Source organism: Rhinoraja longicauda, chromosome 34, assembly GCF_053455715.1.
Source record: "Rhinoraja longicauda isolate Sanriku21f chromosome 34, sRhiLon1.1, whole genome shotgun sequence".
NCBI classification, from domain to species: Eukaryota; Metazoa; Chordata; class Chondrichthyes; order Rajiformes; family Arhynchobatidae; genus Rhinoraja; species Rhinoraja longicauda.
The window spans coordinates 22,280,268-22,297,767 of record NC_135986.1 but is presented as its reverse complement, the minus strand read 5'-3'; the positions used below and the strand labels follow the sequence as shown (position 1 = coordinate 22,297,767).

General features: G+C 50.9%; 1 protein-coding gene across 1 annotated transcript in view; it reads left to right on the top strand.

The window, feature by feature from the left end:
- The window catches only part of LOC144609631 (pecanex-like protein 3), a 76,442-nt gene that overhangs the window by 2,809 nt on the left and 56,133 nt on the right, over window positions 1-17,500 (top strand). The window contains 1 exon segment of the mRNA XM_078428130.1: window positions 7,411-7,490. Within this exon segment, the coding sequence (XP_078284256.1) occupies window positions 7,411-7,490 (80 nt within the window).

Sequence of the window (17,500 nt, the reverse complement as noted above, 5' to 3'; positions counted from 1 at the left end):
TCTATAAGATCATGTGACAGGAGCAGAATTAGGCCCATCAAGTCTACCCCGCCATTCTATCTCTCCCTCTCAACCCCATTCTCCTGCCTTCTCCCCTTAACCCCTGACACCCGCACTGATCAAGAATCTATCCATCTCTGCCTTCAAAATATCCACAGCCTTCTGTGGCAAAGAATTCCACAGATTCACCGCCCTCTGACTAAAGAAATTCCTCCTCATCTCCTTCCTAAAGGAACGTCCTTTAATTCTGAGGCCGTGCCCTCTAGTCCGAGACTCTCCCACTAGTGGAAACATCCTCTCCACATCAGGAACGGGCGGCATCTCCGGAGAGAAGGAATGGGCGACGTTTCGGGGTCGAGACCCTTCTTCGGGAAACGGGGCCCTTCGGCCCATCGAGGCCGTGCCGTCCAGCGATCGCCCCTTACACGAGTTCCTGATTACACACGATGGTGCTATATCTCCATCGTTGGGCGGCGCGGTGGCGTAACGTTAGCAGAGTTGCTGCCTCCCAGCGCCAGAGACCCAGGTTCAATCCCAACCATGGTCATACGTTCTAGGAGCAGAACCAGGCCATTGGGCCCATCAAGTCTACTCCGCCATTCAATCTTGGCTGATCTATCTCTCCCTCTCGATGCCTTCTCCCCAAAACCTCCGACTCTCGAGTGCAGTCCGCGCCGAGTTCAGTTTAGTTTCGAGACTAATAAGATCCCCTCTCATCCTTCTAAATTCCAGCGTATACAAGCCCAGTCGCTCCAGTCTTTCAACGTACGACAGTCCCGCCATTCCGGGGTTTAACCTGGCGAACCTACGCTGCACTCCCTCAATAGCAAGCAAGTTTGGAGACCTTAACTGCACACAGTACTCCAGGTGCGGTCTCACTAGGGCCCTGTACAACTGCAGAAGGACCTTTTTGCTCCTATACTCAACTCCTCTTGTTATGAAGGCCAACATGCCATTGGCTTTCTTCACTGCCTGCTGTACCTGCATGCTTCCTTTCAGTGACTGATGCACTAGGACACCCAGATCTCGTTGTACGTCCCCTGTTCCTAACTTGACACCATTCAGATAATACTCTGCCTTCCTATTCTTACCACCAAAGTGGATAACCTCACACTTATCCACATTAAACTGCATCTGCCATGCATCCGCCCACTCACACAACCTGTCCAAGTAACCCTGCAACCTCATAGCATCTTCCTCACAGTTCACCCAGCTTTGTATCATCTGCAAATTTGCTAATGGTACTTTTAATCCCGTGTTCGGGATCGAACCCGGGCCTCCTACGCTGTGAGGCAGCAACTCTACCGCTGCGCCACCGTGACGCCCATTTTTAACTTTGCTTACTTTAACCTCTCAGTGCAATAAGTCCTCCTTTATACTCCTCACCCCTCCTCCGTTAAATTGCTGCAGGCCGCGTGACCTGCTGAGTTCCACCAGCAGTTTGTTTTTTGGTCCCAGGTCTCGATTGCTTCTCCGTTTTATGCGTCTCTGCTATTCAACCTCCACCGCTCCCTGTTCCGTGTTGAAGAAGGGTCCAAATTTGAGGAAGGACTACTCTTGCTTGCTATTGAGGTCATGCAGCGTAGGTTCGCCAGGTTAAACCCCAGGATGGCGGGACTGTCGTACGTTGAAAGACTGGAGCGGCTCGGCTTGTGTACGCTGGTATTTAGAAGGATGAGAGGGGATCTTATTGAAACACGTAAGATTATTAAGGGATTGGACACGTTAGAGGCAGGAAACATGTTCCCGATGTGGGGGGAGTCCAGAACCAGGGGCCACAGTTTAAGAATAAGGGGTAGGCCATTTAGAACCTAAGATACTAGAGGAGCAAGATAGACCACTCGAACCGAGAAACCGTAGTGCGTCTGTGAATTGATAGATGAGATATATTCTGCATTTTAATGGTATCATCACACACACTGTTCCCCCAAAACACTGATTACACCGCGAGAGGCATTACGCTCCTTTGCGTACTACACTTCAGTACAGGCGGTTTCAATGGAGTGGTCCATCTTGCTCCTCTAGTATCTTTGTTTAGAACGGAGATGAGGAAAAACTTTTTCAGTCAGAGAGTTGTGAATCTGTGGAATTCTCTGCCTCAGAAGGCAGTGGAGGCCAATTCTCTGAATGCATTCAAGAGAGAGCTGGATAGAGCTCTTAAGGATAGCGGAGTCAGGGGGTATGGGGAGAAGGCAGGAACGGGGTACTGATTGTGGATGATCAGCCATGATCACAGTGGCAGTACCCCGTTCCTGCCTTCTCCCCATACCTCCTGACTCCGCTATCCTTAAGAGCTCTATCTAGCTCTCTCTTGAATGCATTCAGAGAATCGGCCTCCACTGCCTTCTGAGGCAGAGAATTCCACAGATTCACAACTCTCTGACTGAAAAAGTTTTTCCTCATCTCCGTTCTAAATGGCCTACCCCTTATTCTTAAACTGTGTGGCCCCTTGTTCTGGACTCCCCCAACATTGGGAACATGTTTCCTGCCTCTAACGTGTCCAACCCCATAATAATCTTATACGTTTCGATAAGATCCCCTCTCATCCTTCTAAATTCCAGTGTATACAAGCCTAGTCGCTCCAGTCTTTCAACGTATGACAGTCCCGCCATCCCGGGGTTTAACCTGGTGAACCTACGCTGCACGCCCTCAATTCTTAAACTGTGCGACCCCCCTGGTTCAGACAGAGCAGAGAAACAAGGAACTGCAGGTGCCGGTTTACACAAAAAGCACGCAAAGTGCTGGAGTAACTCAGCGGGTCAGGCAGCATCTCTGGAGGACATGGATAGGTGATGTTTCGGGGCGGCACGGTACGACACGATAGAAGTTTATTTATCCCAGATGGTAAATTGGTCTGCCAACAGTCATAAAAACACAAGAAGATTCGTGAACTACTTTAATGTGTTGATAAATCGTACACCTTCAATATAGAGCTCTTTAGGATAGCGGAGTCAGGGGGTATGGGGAGAAGGCAGGAATGGGGTACTGATTGAGAATGATCAGCCATGATCACATTGAATGGCGGTGCGTACAGGCTCGAAGGGCCGAATGGCCTCCTCCTGCACCTATTGTCTATTGTCTAATAGCTTTTGGGACTGCCACACTGACCCGCTGAGTCCAGCTCTGTGCTCAATGCTTCTTGATACTGCATCTCTCTCTGATTCTCTGACTCTTAACTTTCTTGGAATACTTCAAGCGCAGTGCAGTCCATGATGTGCAAAAGTGTGGTCACTTTTGCACCAGAGGAACTGTTGACACGGGACGCAGGTGAAACAGCAATGTGATACGGAAACATAGAAGCATCGAAAACAGGTGCAGGAGGAGGCCATTTTGCCCTTCGAGCCAGCGCCGCCATTCATCGTGATCGTGGCTGATCATCCACAATCAGTAACCCGTGCCTGCCTTCTCCCCATATCCCCTGATTCCGCTAGCCCCTAGAGCTCTATCTAACTCTCTTTTAAATCCATCCAGTGAATCGGCCTCCACTGCCCTCTGTGGCAGAGAATTCCACAAATTCACAAATTCTCTGGGTGAAAAAGTTTTTCCTCACCTCAGTTTTAAATGGCCTCCCCTTTATTCTTAGACTGTGTGTGTGGCCCCTGGTTCTGGACTCCCCCAACATTGGGAACATTTTTCCTGCATCTAGCTTGTCCAGTCCTTTTTATGATTTTATGCGTCTCTATAAGATCGCCCTCTCATCCTTCTAAACTCCGGTGAATACAAGCCCCGGTCTTTCCAATCTTCCCTTCTCGGGAGAGAAGGAATGGGTGACATTTCGGGCCGAGACCCTTCTTCGGACTGATCTGACTGATCTTGTCTGAGTGTATCTTATCTCTTTTACATTCATCCAGCGAATCGGCCTCCACTGCCCTCTGTGGCAGGGAATTAATTCCACAAATTAATTCACAACTCTCTGGGTGAAAAAGGTTTCTGCTCACCTCAGTTTTAAATGGCCTCCCCTTTATTCTTCGACTGTGTGTGTGGCCCCTGGGTTCTGGACTCCCCCAACACTGGGAACGTTTGTCCTGCGATGCACGCTTTTAGTTTTAGGCGGATATCTTAAAGATACATGTGTTGGATTGGTATGTTTAGCGGTGGTTAATTGTGGACGCGCAACGCACAGAGGAAGACTTGATCGTGCTGGTTAAAACCGGGCTTGAGGTTAAATCAAAATCCCAGCTCTCAACCACATCTCTTCAATTTAATGGCTCACCAAGAAGGGCCAATCTGATCTTTCTGTCCTGGGCCTTCTCCACTGTCAGAGTGAGGCCCAGCAAGGGTTACTTGAACAGCCAGACTCATCATGCAAATGCATGGCAGATGCAGTATAATGTGGATAAATGTGAGGTTATCCACTTTGGTGGCATGAACAGGAAAGCAGACTATTATCTGAATGGTGGCCGATTAGGAGAAAGGGAGATGCAACGAGACCTGGGTGTCGTGGTACACCAGTCATTGAAAGTAGACAGGCAGTGAAGAAAGCGAATGGTATGTTGGCATTCATAGCGTGGGGATTTGAGTATAGGAGCAGGGAGGTTCTGCTGGAGTTGTACAGGGCATTGGTGAGACCGCACCTGGAGTATTGCGTACAGTTTTGGTCTCCTAATCTGAGGAAAGACATTCTTGCCATAGAGGGAGTACAGAGAAGGTTCCCCAGATTGATTCCTGGGATGGCAGGACTTTCATATGAAGAAAGACTGGATAGACTCGGCTTGTACTCGCTGGAATTTAGAAGACTGAGGGGGGATCTTATAGAAACATATAAAATTCTTAAGGGGTTGGACAGGCTAGATGCGGGAAGATTGTTCCCGATGTTGGGGAAGTCCAGAACAAGGGGTCACAGTTTAAGGATAAGGGGGAAGTCTTTTAGGACCGAGATGAGAACGTTTTTTTTCACACAGAGAGTGGTGAATCTGTGGAATTCTCTGCCACAGAAGGTAGTTGAGGCCAGTTCATTGGCTATATTTAAGAGGGAGTTAGATGTGGCCCTTGTGGCTAAAGGGATCAGGGGGTATGGAGAGAAGGCAGGATGATCAGCCATGATCATATTGAATGGTGGTGCGTACAGTCTCGAAGGGCCGAATGGCCTCCTCCTGCACCTATTTTCTATGTTTCTATGTAGCACCATCGTGTGTAATCTGGAACTCGTGTACGGGCGATCGCTGGATGGTACGGCCTCGGTGGTCCTGAAGAAGGGTCTCGACCCGAAACGTCGCCCGTTCCTTCTCTCCAGAGATGCTGCCCGGCCCGCTGAGTTACTCCGGCTTTTTGTGCCCTTTCTCCCCCTCTAGACATGGACGAGTGCGAGAACAATCCTTGCGGAACCAGGAGGGGGAAGTGTGTGTGTGTGGGTGTGGGATAGTGTTAGTGAGACCACACCTGGAGTATTGTGTACAGTTTTGGTCTCCTAACCTGAGGAAAGACGTTCTTGCCATAGAGGGAGTACAGAGAAGGTTCGCCAGATTGATTCCTGGGATGGCAGGACTTACATATGAGGAAAGACTAGATAGACTGGGCTTGTACTTGCTGGAATTTAGAAGACTGAGGGGGGATCTTATAGAAACATATAAAATTCTTAAGGGGTTGGACAGGCTAGATGCGGGAAGATTGTTCCCGATGTTGGGGGAGTCCAGAACAAGGGGTCACAGTTTAAGGATAAGGGGGAAGTCTTTTAGGACCGAGATGAGAAAGTTTTTTTTCACACAGAGAGTGGTGAGTCTGTGGAATTCTCTGCCACAGAAGGTAGTTGAGGCCAGTTCATTGGCTATATGTAAGAGGGAGTTAGATGTGGCCCTTGTGGCTAAAGGGATCAGGGGGTATGGAGAGAAGGCAGGTACAGGATACTGAGTTGGATGATCAGCCATGATCATATTGAATGGCGGTGCAGGCTCGAAGGGCCGAATGGCCTACTCCTGCACCTATTTTCTATGTTTCTATGTTTCTATGAAAGCAACAGGTGTCCTGGATTATCTGAGACGCAACTTTTAGCATTGTTCAACCTCTATCAAGGAGAGGCTATACTTTGCCTTTGTTAGACCGCATTTGGACTACGCTGTTGCAAAGCACGAGATCCATACACAAATAAAAACATTTCTTCCATCGAACGTGTCCAGAGACAGGGGGCTCGTTTTGTTTACAAATACGGTCACGGTGGCGCGGCGGTAGAGTTGCCGCCTTACAGCGAATGCAGCGCCGGAGACCCGGGTTCCATCCCGACTACGGACGCCGTCTGTACGGAGTTTGTACGTTCTCCCCGTGACCTGCGCGGGTTTTCTCCGAGATCTTCGGTTTCCTCCCGCGCTCCAAAGACGTGCGGGGTTTGTAGGTTAATTGGCTGGGCAAATGTAAAAATTGTCCCCAGTGGGTGTAGGATGGTGTTAGTGTGCGGGGATCGCTGGGCGGCGCGGACCCGGTGGGCCGAAGGGCCTGTTTCTGCCCTGTATCTCTAAATCTATGAGAGAGAAGCGAATGTTACCGAACTTCTAAATTCTTTGGGGTGGAACACTCTCCAAGACAGACGTAAATGGTCAGCTTGACATAGATGACCAAATCTACACCAAACCCAAACTTTTCAGGAGCAGATGAGGGCATTCGATTCAATTTGAGATACCAGCTACCAAGACAGATGTGTACAGCAATTAATTCTCCCCTCGCACAGTTAAAGCATGGAATAGTCTTCACCCTACTACAGTGTAGGCCCGGACAGTGTAGGCCTGGACACTGTAGGCCCGGGGGCTGCTGTAGGCCCGGATAGTGTAGGTTGTGCTTTTAAGACCTTTGGATTATAATAACAATAGAAAATAGGTGCAGGAGTCGGCCATTCGGCCCTTCGAGGCAGCACCGCCATTCACTGTGATCATGGTTGATCATCCACAATCAATAGGAAAAAAAACCCTGCAAATGCTGGTTTAAATCGAAGGTAGACACAAAATGCTGGAGTAACTCAGCGGGTCAGGCAACATCTCAGGGGAGAAGGAATGGGTGACGTTTCGGGTCGAGACCCTTCTTCAGTCTGACCCGAAAACGTCACCCATTCCTTCTCCCCTGAGATGCCGCCTGACCCGCTGAGTTACTCCACCATTTTATGTCTCTCCACAATCAGTTCCTGCCTTCTCTCCCCGCACCCCCTGACTCCGCCAGCTTTAAGAGCTCTGTCTAACCCTCTCTCGAAAGCATCCAGAGAATTGGCCTCAGCTGCCTTCCGAGGCAGAGAATTGATTCCACAGGTTCGCAAACTCCCTTTTGTGAAAGAGTTCTTCCTCAACTCTGTTCCAGGGAGTGGTGATGCGTTGATCGGAGAGAGAACGCCTCAAGGATTGTTTTTTGTCCGTAAACTAAATGACCCTTGCCTGCGCTACGTACAAGAAGGGTCCTTCATGTTCTCCTTGTGAGCCGTGTGGGTTTCCCCAGGGCTCTCTGGTTTCTGCCCACGTCCGCAAAAATTCGTGAAGCGATGCTTTAACTGGCCGGCCGTAAATTTCCCTGAATATGTAGGTGAGCGGTCGGATCTGGGGAGGAGTTGTTTGAGAACGTGGGAAAACAAACATGGGTTTAGGGAGGGGGTGGGGGGGGGGAGAATCGGTGAAAAACGAACAGCCCATGCTTGTCAGAAGGCTTGTTTCTCTGCAGCATCAATAGACAATAGACAATAGGTGCAGGAGGAGGCCATTCGGCCCTTCGAGCCTGTACGCACCGCCATTCAATGTGATCATGGCTGATCATTCTCAATCAGTACCCCGTTCCTGCCTTCTCCCCATACCCCCTGACGCCGCTATCCTTAAGAGCTCTATCCAGCTCTCTCTTGAATGCATTCAGAGAATTGGCCTCCACTGCCTTCTGAGGCAGAGAATTCCACAGATTCACAACTCTCTGACTGAAAAAAGTTTTTCCTCATCTCCGTTCTAAATGGCCGACCCCTTATTCTTAAACTGTGTGTGGCCCCTGGTTCTGGACTCCCCCAACATTGGGAACATGTTTCCTGCCTCTAATGTGTCCAACCCCTTAATAATCTTATACGTTTCGATAAGATCTCCTCTCATCCTTCTAAATTCCAGTGTATACAAGCCCAGTCGCTCCAGTCTTTCAACATATGACAGTCCCACCATTCCGGGAATTAACCTAGTATTAACCTAGAGTCATCGTTTCATGACTCTACGACAAGTGGAATCGGAATGATCGGTTTATTATCGTGACGCGTAGCCTAGAAACAGCCAACAGCTTTGGTAAAACCAGGTAAAACATCCATGCATGAACAGGGCGCAGCGGTAGAGTTGCTGCCTCACAGCGCCAGAGACACGGGTCCCCGGATTCGATCCCGACCGCGGGCGCCGTCTGTACGGAGTCTGCACGCTCTCCCCGTGACCCGCGTGGGTTTTCTCCGGGTGCTCCGGTTCCCTCCCACGCTCCAACGACGTGCAAGTTTGTGGGTTAATTGGCTTGGTATAAAAAAATGTAAATTGTCCCCTAGTGTGACAATAGACAACAGGTGCAGGAGGAGGCCATTCGGCCCTTCGAGCCAGCACCGCCATTCAATGTGATCATGGCTGATCATTCTCAATCAGTACCCCGTTCCTGCCTTCTCCCCATACCCCATGACTCCGCTATCCTTAAGAGCTCTATCTAGCTCTCTCTTGAAAGCATCCAGAGAATTGGCCTCCACTGCCCTCTGAGGCAGAGAATTCCACAGATTCACAACTCTCTGACTGAAAAAGTTTTTCCTCATCTCCGTTCTAAATGGCCTACCCCTTATTCTTAAACTGTGTGTGGCCCCTGGTTCTGGACTCCCCCAACATTGGGAACATGTTTCCTGCCTCTAACGTGTCCAACCCCTTAATAATCTTATATGTTTCGATAAGATCCCCTCTCATCCTTCTAAATTCCAGTGTATACAAGCCTAGTCGCTCCATTCTTTCAACATACGACAGTCCCGCCATTCCGGGAATTAACCTAGTAAACCTACGCTGCACGCCCTCAATAGCAAGAATATCCTTCCTCAAATTTGGAGACCAAAACTGCACACAGTACTCCAGGTGCGGTCTCACTAGGGCCCTGTACAACTGCAGAAGGACCTCTTTGCTCCTATACTCAACTCCTCTTGTTATGACGGCCAACATTCCATTGGCTTTCTTCGCTGCCTGCTGTACCTGCATGCTTACCCGCGCAACAAAAGCTTTTTGCTCTACCTCCTGTCACGTGACAGTAAACTAAACTGAACTAAACTCAAGGGAAGAGGCTTAGGTTGAGGAGTGGCTAAGAAACCCAGCGTGGGATTGGCGTGATTAGGTGGGAGGGAAGCACTTGGTTTTAAACAGTCTCCTTTAAGGAGCTCAGAATGAACAAAAGGACAAAGACAAATTGCTGGATAACTCAGCGGGTCAGGCACCATCTCTGGAGTGAAGGAATGGGTGACGATTTGGGTCGAGACTAGGGTTGCCAACTGTCCCGTGTTAACCGGGACATCCCGTATTTTGGGCAAAATTGGTTTGTCCAGTATGGGACCGCCCTTGTCCCGTATTAGGCCCGGGGGATGCTGTAGGCCCGGACGCTGTAGCCCCGACACTGTAGGCCCGGACACTGTAGGCCAGGACGCTGTACGCCCGGACGCTGTAGGCCCGGACACTGTAGGCCCGGATGCTGTAGGCCCCGACACTGTAGGCCCCCGATGCTGTAGGCCCCAACACTGTAGGCCCAGACACTGTAGGCCCCGATGCTGTAGATATCGACACTTTAGGTCCCGACACTCTAGGTTTCTGACATTTTAGCTCCAGACAGTGTAGGCCTGTGTAGCTCCAGACAGTGTAGGCCTGTGTAGCTCCAGACAGTGTAGGCCTGTGTAGCTCCAGACAGTGTAGTCCAGACCCTTCTTCGGTGCCTCCTTGTCAACTTCCCCTCAGCTAATGGGGGAAGGCAGGGGAATGGGGTTAGGAGGGAGAGATAGATCAGCCATGATTGAATGGCGGAGTGGACTTGATGGGCCGAATGGCCTAATTCTACTCCTCTATCACTTCTGATTTTCCCTGAAGCTTCGTCCCCTTTGATCTCTCCTTTTCACATCTTTTCACAACTGTGGCCCCTTGTTCTGGACTCCCCCCAACATTGGGAACATGTTTCCTGCCTCTAACGTGTCCAACCCCTTAATAATCTTATACGTTTCGATAAGATCCCCTCTCATCCTTCTAAATTCCAGTGTATACAAGCCCATTCGCTCCCCTTTGATCTCTCCTTTTCACATCTTGCCCCTCCATACCTCTAGACTCCCTCTCCCCCGACTCTCAGTCTCGACCCACTCCTTCTCTCCAGAGACGCTGACCGTCCCCGCCGAGTTACTCCAGCGCTTATTGTGCCTAATTTCTTGGTCAGTGCGGGTGTCAGGGATTACGGGGAGAAGGCGGGAGAATGGGGGTTAGGAGGGTGAGATAGATCAGCCGTGATGGAATGGCGGAGTAGACTCGACGGGCCGAATGGCCTAATTCTGCTCCCGTCACTTATCAACTTATCTTCGGTGCAAACCAGGTTTAAGAATAAGGGGTCGGCCATTTAGAACTGAGATGAGGAGCGACTGGGCTTGTATACACTGGAATTTAGAAGGATGAGAGGGGATCTTATCGAAACGTATAAGATTATTAAGGGGTTGGACACGTTAGAGGCAGGAAACATGTTCCCAATGTTGGGGGAGTCCAGAACCAGGGGCCACACAGTTTAAGAATAAGGGGTCGGCCATTTCGAACGGAGATGAGGAAAACCTTTTTCAGTCAGAGAGTTGTGAATCTGTGGTATTCTCTGCCTCAGAAGGCAGTGGAGGCCAATTCTCTGAATGCATTCAAGAGAGAGCTAGATAGAGCTCTTAAGGATAGCGGAGTCAGGGGGAGAAGGCAGGAACGGGGTACTGATTGAGAATGATCAGCCATGATCACATTGAATGGCGGTGCTGGCTCGAAGGGCCGAATGGCCTCCTCCTGCACCTATTGTCTATTGTCTATTGTCCAAAACTCTTTCCTGAACAGGTATCAGATAAACCTCTCCCTCCCCCCCTCCCCTCTCTTTCCCTTTAAGCCGAACAATCCTTCCTTGGCCCCGTGCCCACTGACCCAATCCTGGCCCCCCTGTGCAAAGGCCTCTGGTTTCCTCCCACACTCCGAAGCCGTGCAGGTTTCTACGTTGACTGGCTGGGCGGTAAGCGCAAATTGTCCCTGGTTGGTGTCATGGGCAAGCGTTGGTGTGCGGGGATCGCTGGTCGGCGCGGCGGCCGAAGGGGCCTGTTTTCGCGCTGTGCGTCTCCCGAAGGAACTAAAGAAACGGAGACTAAAGTTCTCGGCCTGGCTTCCCTGCATTCTTCCAGATGAGCCGAGGTGGGCGGTCTGCAAGTGTGGGCATGTTGGCAAGGTCACGTTGCCACCTTCAATGGGCACTTTCAACCTCAACTATGCGAGTTATTTCGTGGTCTACTACTCACGCCAAAATAAAATCTCCCGTGCCACAGGCCGTTCAGCCCATCGGGCCTGTGCTGCAGGCAAATGTGAGGCAGGGTCTCGACCCGTAAACGTCGCCCGTTCCTTCTCTCCAGAGATGCTGCCCGTCCCGCTGAGTTACTCCGGCATTCTGAGTCCACCTTCGATGTAAATCAGCATCCGCAGTTTAGTTTCAGAGATACAGCGCGGAAACGGGGCCCTTCGGCCCATCGGGTCCGCGCCGCCCAGCGATCCCCGCACACTAACACCATCCTACACCCACTAGGGACAATTTTTACATTTATACCCAGCCAATTAACCTACAAACCTGCACGTCTTTGGAGTGTGGGAGGAAACCGAAGATCTCGGAGAAAACCCACGCAGGTCACGGGGAGAACGTACAAACTCCGTACAGACGGCGCCCGTAGTCAGGATCGAACCTGAGTCTCCGGCGCTGCATTCGCTGTAAGGCGGCAACTCTACCGCTGCGCCACCGTGACCGCCCTTCCCACACGTTTCAGTCCACGTGCTGGTGCTGACTCGAAGGGCCGAATGGCCTACTTCCTGCACCTATTTTCTCTCTGTTGACTCAGAGGGGCCTTTAACCTCTAAAGTTCAGAAAAGTGTAAACTGAGCAGATTGAAGCAACAGGAGGATTGCAGCAAAATGGAGGCGCAGCGGGTAGAACCGCTGCCTCACAGCGCCAGAGACCCGGGTTCGATCCCGACTACGGGCGCTTGTCTGTACGGAGTTTGTACGTTCTCCCCGTGACCTGCGTGGGTTTTCTCCGGGTGCTCCGGTTTCCTCCCACACTCCAAAGACATGCAGGTTTGAAGGTTAATTGGTAAAAATTGTAAATTGTCCCCTGTGTGTGGGTGTAGGATAGTGTTAGTGTGCGGGGATTGCTGGTCGGTGCTGACTCGGTGGGCCGAAGGGCCTGTTTCCGCGCTGTTTCTCTAAACTAAATTAAACACAGAGGCAAAGAATGGCGTGAGAAGAAAATGATTGAGCTGGCTGTTGATTGATGAATTGTTCTGGGCGTACAGTGTCCGGGCCTACAGTGTCGGGGCCTACAGTGTCCGGGCCTACAGTGTCCGGGCCTACAGTGTCCGGGTCTACAGTGTCCGGGTCTACACTGTCCGGGCCTACAGTGTCCGGGCCTACAGTGTCCGGGTCTACACTGTCCGGGCCTACAGTGTCGGGGCCTACAGTGTCCGGGCCTACAGTGTCCGGGTCTACACTGTCCGGACCTACAGTGTCGTGGCCTACAGTGTCCGGGCCTACAGTGTCCGGGCGTACAGTGTCGGGGCCGACAGTGTCCGGGTCTACACTGTCCGGGCCTACAGTGTCGGGGCCTACAGTGTCGGGGCCTACACTGTCCGGGCCTACAGTGTCGGGGCCTACAGTGTCAGGGCCTACAGTGTCGGGGCCTACAGTGTCCGGGCAAACCTGCGCATCTTTGGAGTGTGGGAGGAAACCGGAGCACCCGAAGAAAACCCACGCAGTCGCAAGGGAGAACGTGCAAACTCCGTGCAGACAGGCACCCCAAGGTCAGGATCGAACCCGGATCTTTGGAGCGCAGGGATGGCCGGTCGGCACGGGCCCGGTGGGCCGAAGGGCCTGTTTCCGCGCTGATTCTCTCAAGGAAACTAAAACTAAACTAGGCAGTGCGGGGCACCATGTGTTCTGACTAACAAGGACTTTTCAATTTTGAGTACAAAAGAACTAATTGTAAAACTGCGGGGGCTCTTGGTTTTCGAGTAAACTCACTGAATAACTAAATGGCGCAGATTGATTTCATTCAGAAAACTCGCATCGCCATTGAGTTCTGATTTTTTTAATCTCCTCTTGAAATTAATACATAAACTGCTGCAACCGAGCAGGAAAATATTTTGATAAAATTGTGCATAAAATTCTTGAGAGGAGTAGGGATGATCAGCCATGATCACATTGAATGGCGGTGCGTACAGGCTCGAAGGGCCGAATGGCCTCCTCCTGCACCTATTGTCTATTGTCTATAAAATAGACAGTAGACAATCGACAATTGGTGCAGGAGGAGGCCATTCGGCCCTTCAAGCTAGCACCACCATTCAATGTGATCATGGCTGACCATCCACAATCACTACCCCGTTCCTGCCTTCTCCCCATACCCCCTGACTCCGCTATCCTTAAGAGCTCTATCTAGCTCTCTCTTGAATGCATCCAGAGAATTGGCCTCCACTGCCTTCTGAGGCAGAGAATTCCACAGATTCACAATTCTCAGACTGAAAAGGTTTTTCCTCATCTCCGTTCTAAATGGCCTACCCCTTATTCTTAAACTGTGTGTAGGCCCCTGGTTCTGGACTCCCCCAACATTGGGAACATGTTTCCTGCCTCTAGCGTGTCCAATCCCTTAATAATCTTATACGTTTCGATAAGATCCCCTCTCATCTTTCTAAATTCCAGCGTATACAAGCCCAGTCGCTCCAGTCTTTCAACGTACGACAGTCCCGCCATTCCGGGAATTAACCTAGTAAACCTACGCTGCACGCCCTCAATAGTCCCTCAGAGTCCCCCTGAATCTGTGAATTAATGGCGTTTACGGAGTTTAGAAGGATGAGAAGGGGATCTTATAGAGACGTGTAGGCAGTGTAGGCCGATTTTCTGGATGCCTTCAAGAGAGAGTTAGATAGAGCTCTTAAAGATAGCGGTATTTATTCACAAAATGCTGGAGTAACTCAGCAGGTCAGGCAGCATCTCGGGAGAGAAGGAATGGGTGACGTTTCGGGTCGAGACCCTTCTTCAGACTGATGTCGGGGGGGCAGGACAAAGGAGTCAGGGGGTAAGGGGAGAGGGCAGGAACAGGGTACTGATTGTGGATGATCAGCCATGATCACGTTGAATGGCGGTGCTGGCTCGAAGGGCCGAATGGCCTCCTCCTGCACCTATTGTCTATTGACTCGGGAGTTAATCGACATCACGGCCAGTTCCACGTCCAATTAGTGGCTGTTTCCTGTGTTCCGGGCTACTTCTAACCCCCCACCCCCAGCACAAGCCTGCCCCCAATTAAATGAGTTGTTATCCTGTAGAAATCCTGTAGAAAATCCGGGCCTTGCTCCAAATCCCGGAGTTTTGAGGTGAACGGAGTTGGCAGAGGAGCCTTGGCCGGATCGCAGCGTTGAAGTAGGCTTTTCGGCCTATCAAAACCGTGCTGCCAATGCGGGCAGCGGTAGAGTTGCCGCCTTACAGCGAATGCAGTGCCGGAGACCCGGGTTCAATCCCAACTACGGGCGCCGTCTGTACGGAGTTTGTACGTTCTCCCCGTGACCTGCGATGGTTTTCTCCGAGATCTTCGGTTTCCTCCCACGCTCCAAAGACGCACGGGTTTGTGGGTTTGTTGGCTTGGCGTAAGTGTAAAATTGTCCCTGCTGGGTGTAGGATAGTGTTAGTGTGCGGGGATCGCTGGTCGGCGCGGACTCGGTGGGCCGAAGGGCCTGTTTCCGCGCCGTATCTCCAAACTAAAAGTCAAATAAAGGAAGGTAGTCAGATTTTGTTTAGTTCGACCCTGACCACCGCTGATTTAGATTTAGATTTAGAGATACAGCGCGGAAACAGGCCCTTCGTCCCACCGGGTCCGTGCCGCCCAGCGGTCCCCGCACATTAACACTATCCTACACCCCACTAGGGACAATTTTTACATTTACCCAGTCAATTAACCTACAAACCTGCACGTCTTTGGAGTGTGGGAGGAAACCGAAGATCTCGGAGAAAACCCACGCAGGTCACGGGGAGAACGTACAAACTCCGTACAGACGGCGCCCGCGGTCGGGATCGAACCTGAGTCTCCGGCGCTGCATTCGCTGTAAGGCGGCAACTCTACCGCTGCGCCACCGTGCCGCCTAAGGAGTCTCTGGTGTCTCTACGGAGTTTGTACGTTCCCCCTCCGGGTTTTTCTCCGGGTGCTCCGGTTTCCCCCCCACACTCCAAAGACGCGCAGGTTTGTAGGTTAATTGGCTTCGGTAAAATTGTCCCTGGTTTTGGTTAGTTCAGTTTATTGTCACGTGTAACGAGGTACAGTGAAAAGCTTTTGCCGCATGCCATCCAGTCAGCGGAAAGACAATTGAGGGCGTGCAGCGTAGGTTCACCAGGTTAATTCCCGGAATGGCGGGACTGTCGTATGTTGAAAGACTGGAGTGACAAGGCTTGTATACACTGGAATTTAGAAGGATGAGAGGGGATCTTATCGAAACGTATAAGATTATTAAGGGGTTGGACACGTTAGAGGCAGGAAACATGTTCCCAATGTTGGGGGGAGTCCAGAACCAGGGGCCACACAGTTGAAGAATAAGTGGTCGGCCATTTAGAACGGAGACGAGGAAAAACTTTTTCAGTCAGAGAGTTGTGAATCTGTGGAATTCTCTGCCTCAGAGGGCAGTGGAGGCCAATTATCTGAATGCATTCAAGAGAGAGCTAGATAAGGATAGCGGAGTCAGGGGGTATGGGGAGAGGGCAGGAACGGGGTACTGATTGAGAGTGATCAGCCATGATCACATTGAATGGCGGTGCGTACAGGCTCGAAGGGCCGAATGGCCTCCTCCTGCACCTATTGTCTATTGTCCTGACTATGGGTGTTGTCTCCACGTGGCTGTTCAGTCCAAGGTTCATTGTGTAACCCCTGTCCTCTGTACAGTCACTGTTTATTCAGGGTCGGGGCCACTGCGTGACTTGTACAGAGTCTCTGTTTATTCAGGATAAGGGTCTGTGTGTCACAGTGCAACCAAAATGAGATTTTCTAAAAGGGCGCAGGCAGAGGGTCGAGTTGCTGCCAGAGACCCGGGCGCGATCACGACCACAAAGTTTGTACCTTCTCCCCGTGACCTGCGTGGGTTTTTTTCCCCCGGTTTCCTCCCGCACTCCAAGGACGTACAAGTTTGTAGATCAAAGGTAGACACAGAACGCTGGAGTAACAACAGACAATAGACAACAGGTGCAGGAGGAGGCCATTCGGCCCTTCGAGCCTGTACGCACCGCCATTCAATGTGATCATGGCTGATCATTCTCAATCAGTACCCCGTTCCTGCCTTCTCCCCATACCCCCTGACTCCGCTATCCTTAAGAGCTCTATCCAGCTCTCTCTTGAATGCATTCAGAGAAATGGCCTCCACTGCCTTCTGAGGCAGAGAATTCCACAGATTCACAACTCTCCGACTGAAAAGGTTTTTCCTCATCTCCGTTCTAAATGGCCGACCCCTTATTCTTAAACTGTGTGGCCCCTGGTTCTGGACTCCCCCAACATTGGGAACATGTTTCCTGCCTCTAACGTGTCCAACCCCTTAATAATCTTATACGTTTCGATAAGATCTCCTCTCATCCTTCTAAATTCCAGTGTATACAAGCCCAGTCGCTCCAGTCTTTCAACAAATGACAGTCCCGCCATTCCGGGAATTAACCTAGTAAACCTACGCTGTACGCCCTCAATAGCAGGAATATCCTTCCTCAAATTTGGAGACCAAAACTGCACACAGTACTCCAGGTGCGGTCTCACTAGGGCCCTGTACAACTGCAGAAGGACCTCTTTGCTCAGCGGGTCAGGCAGCATCTCAGGAGATTCTCCTTGATTCCACTAGCCCCTAGAGCTCTATCTAACTCTCTCTTAAATCCATCCAGTGAATCGGCCTCCACTGCCTTCTGTGGCAGAGAATTAATTCCACAAATCCACATGCCACAGAGTCGCTGTTTATTCCGTGTGAAGGTTATTCTAAGTCGAACCACTCAGTTTAATCGGATATCAACACAAAAAGCTTGGAGTAACTCAGCGGGACAGGTGGCATCTCTGAGAGAAGGAATGGGTCAAGATTTGTGGAATTCTCTGCCACAGAGGGCAGTGGAGGCAATTCACTGGATGGATTTAAGAGAGAGTTAGATAGAGCTCGAGGGGCTAGTGGAATCAAGGGATATGGGGAGAAGGCAGCACGGGTTACTGGTTGTGGACGATCAGCCGTGATCACGATGAATGGCGGTGCTGGCTGGAAGGGCCGAATGGCCTCCTCCTGCACCTATTGTCTATGTTTCTG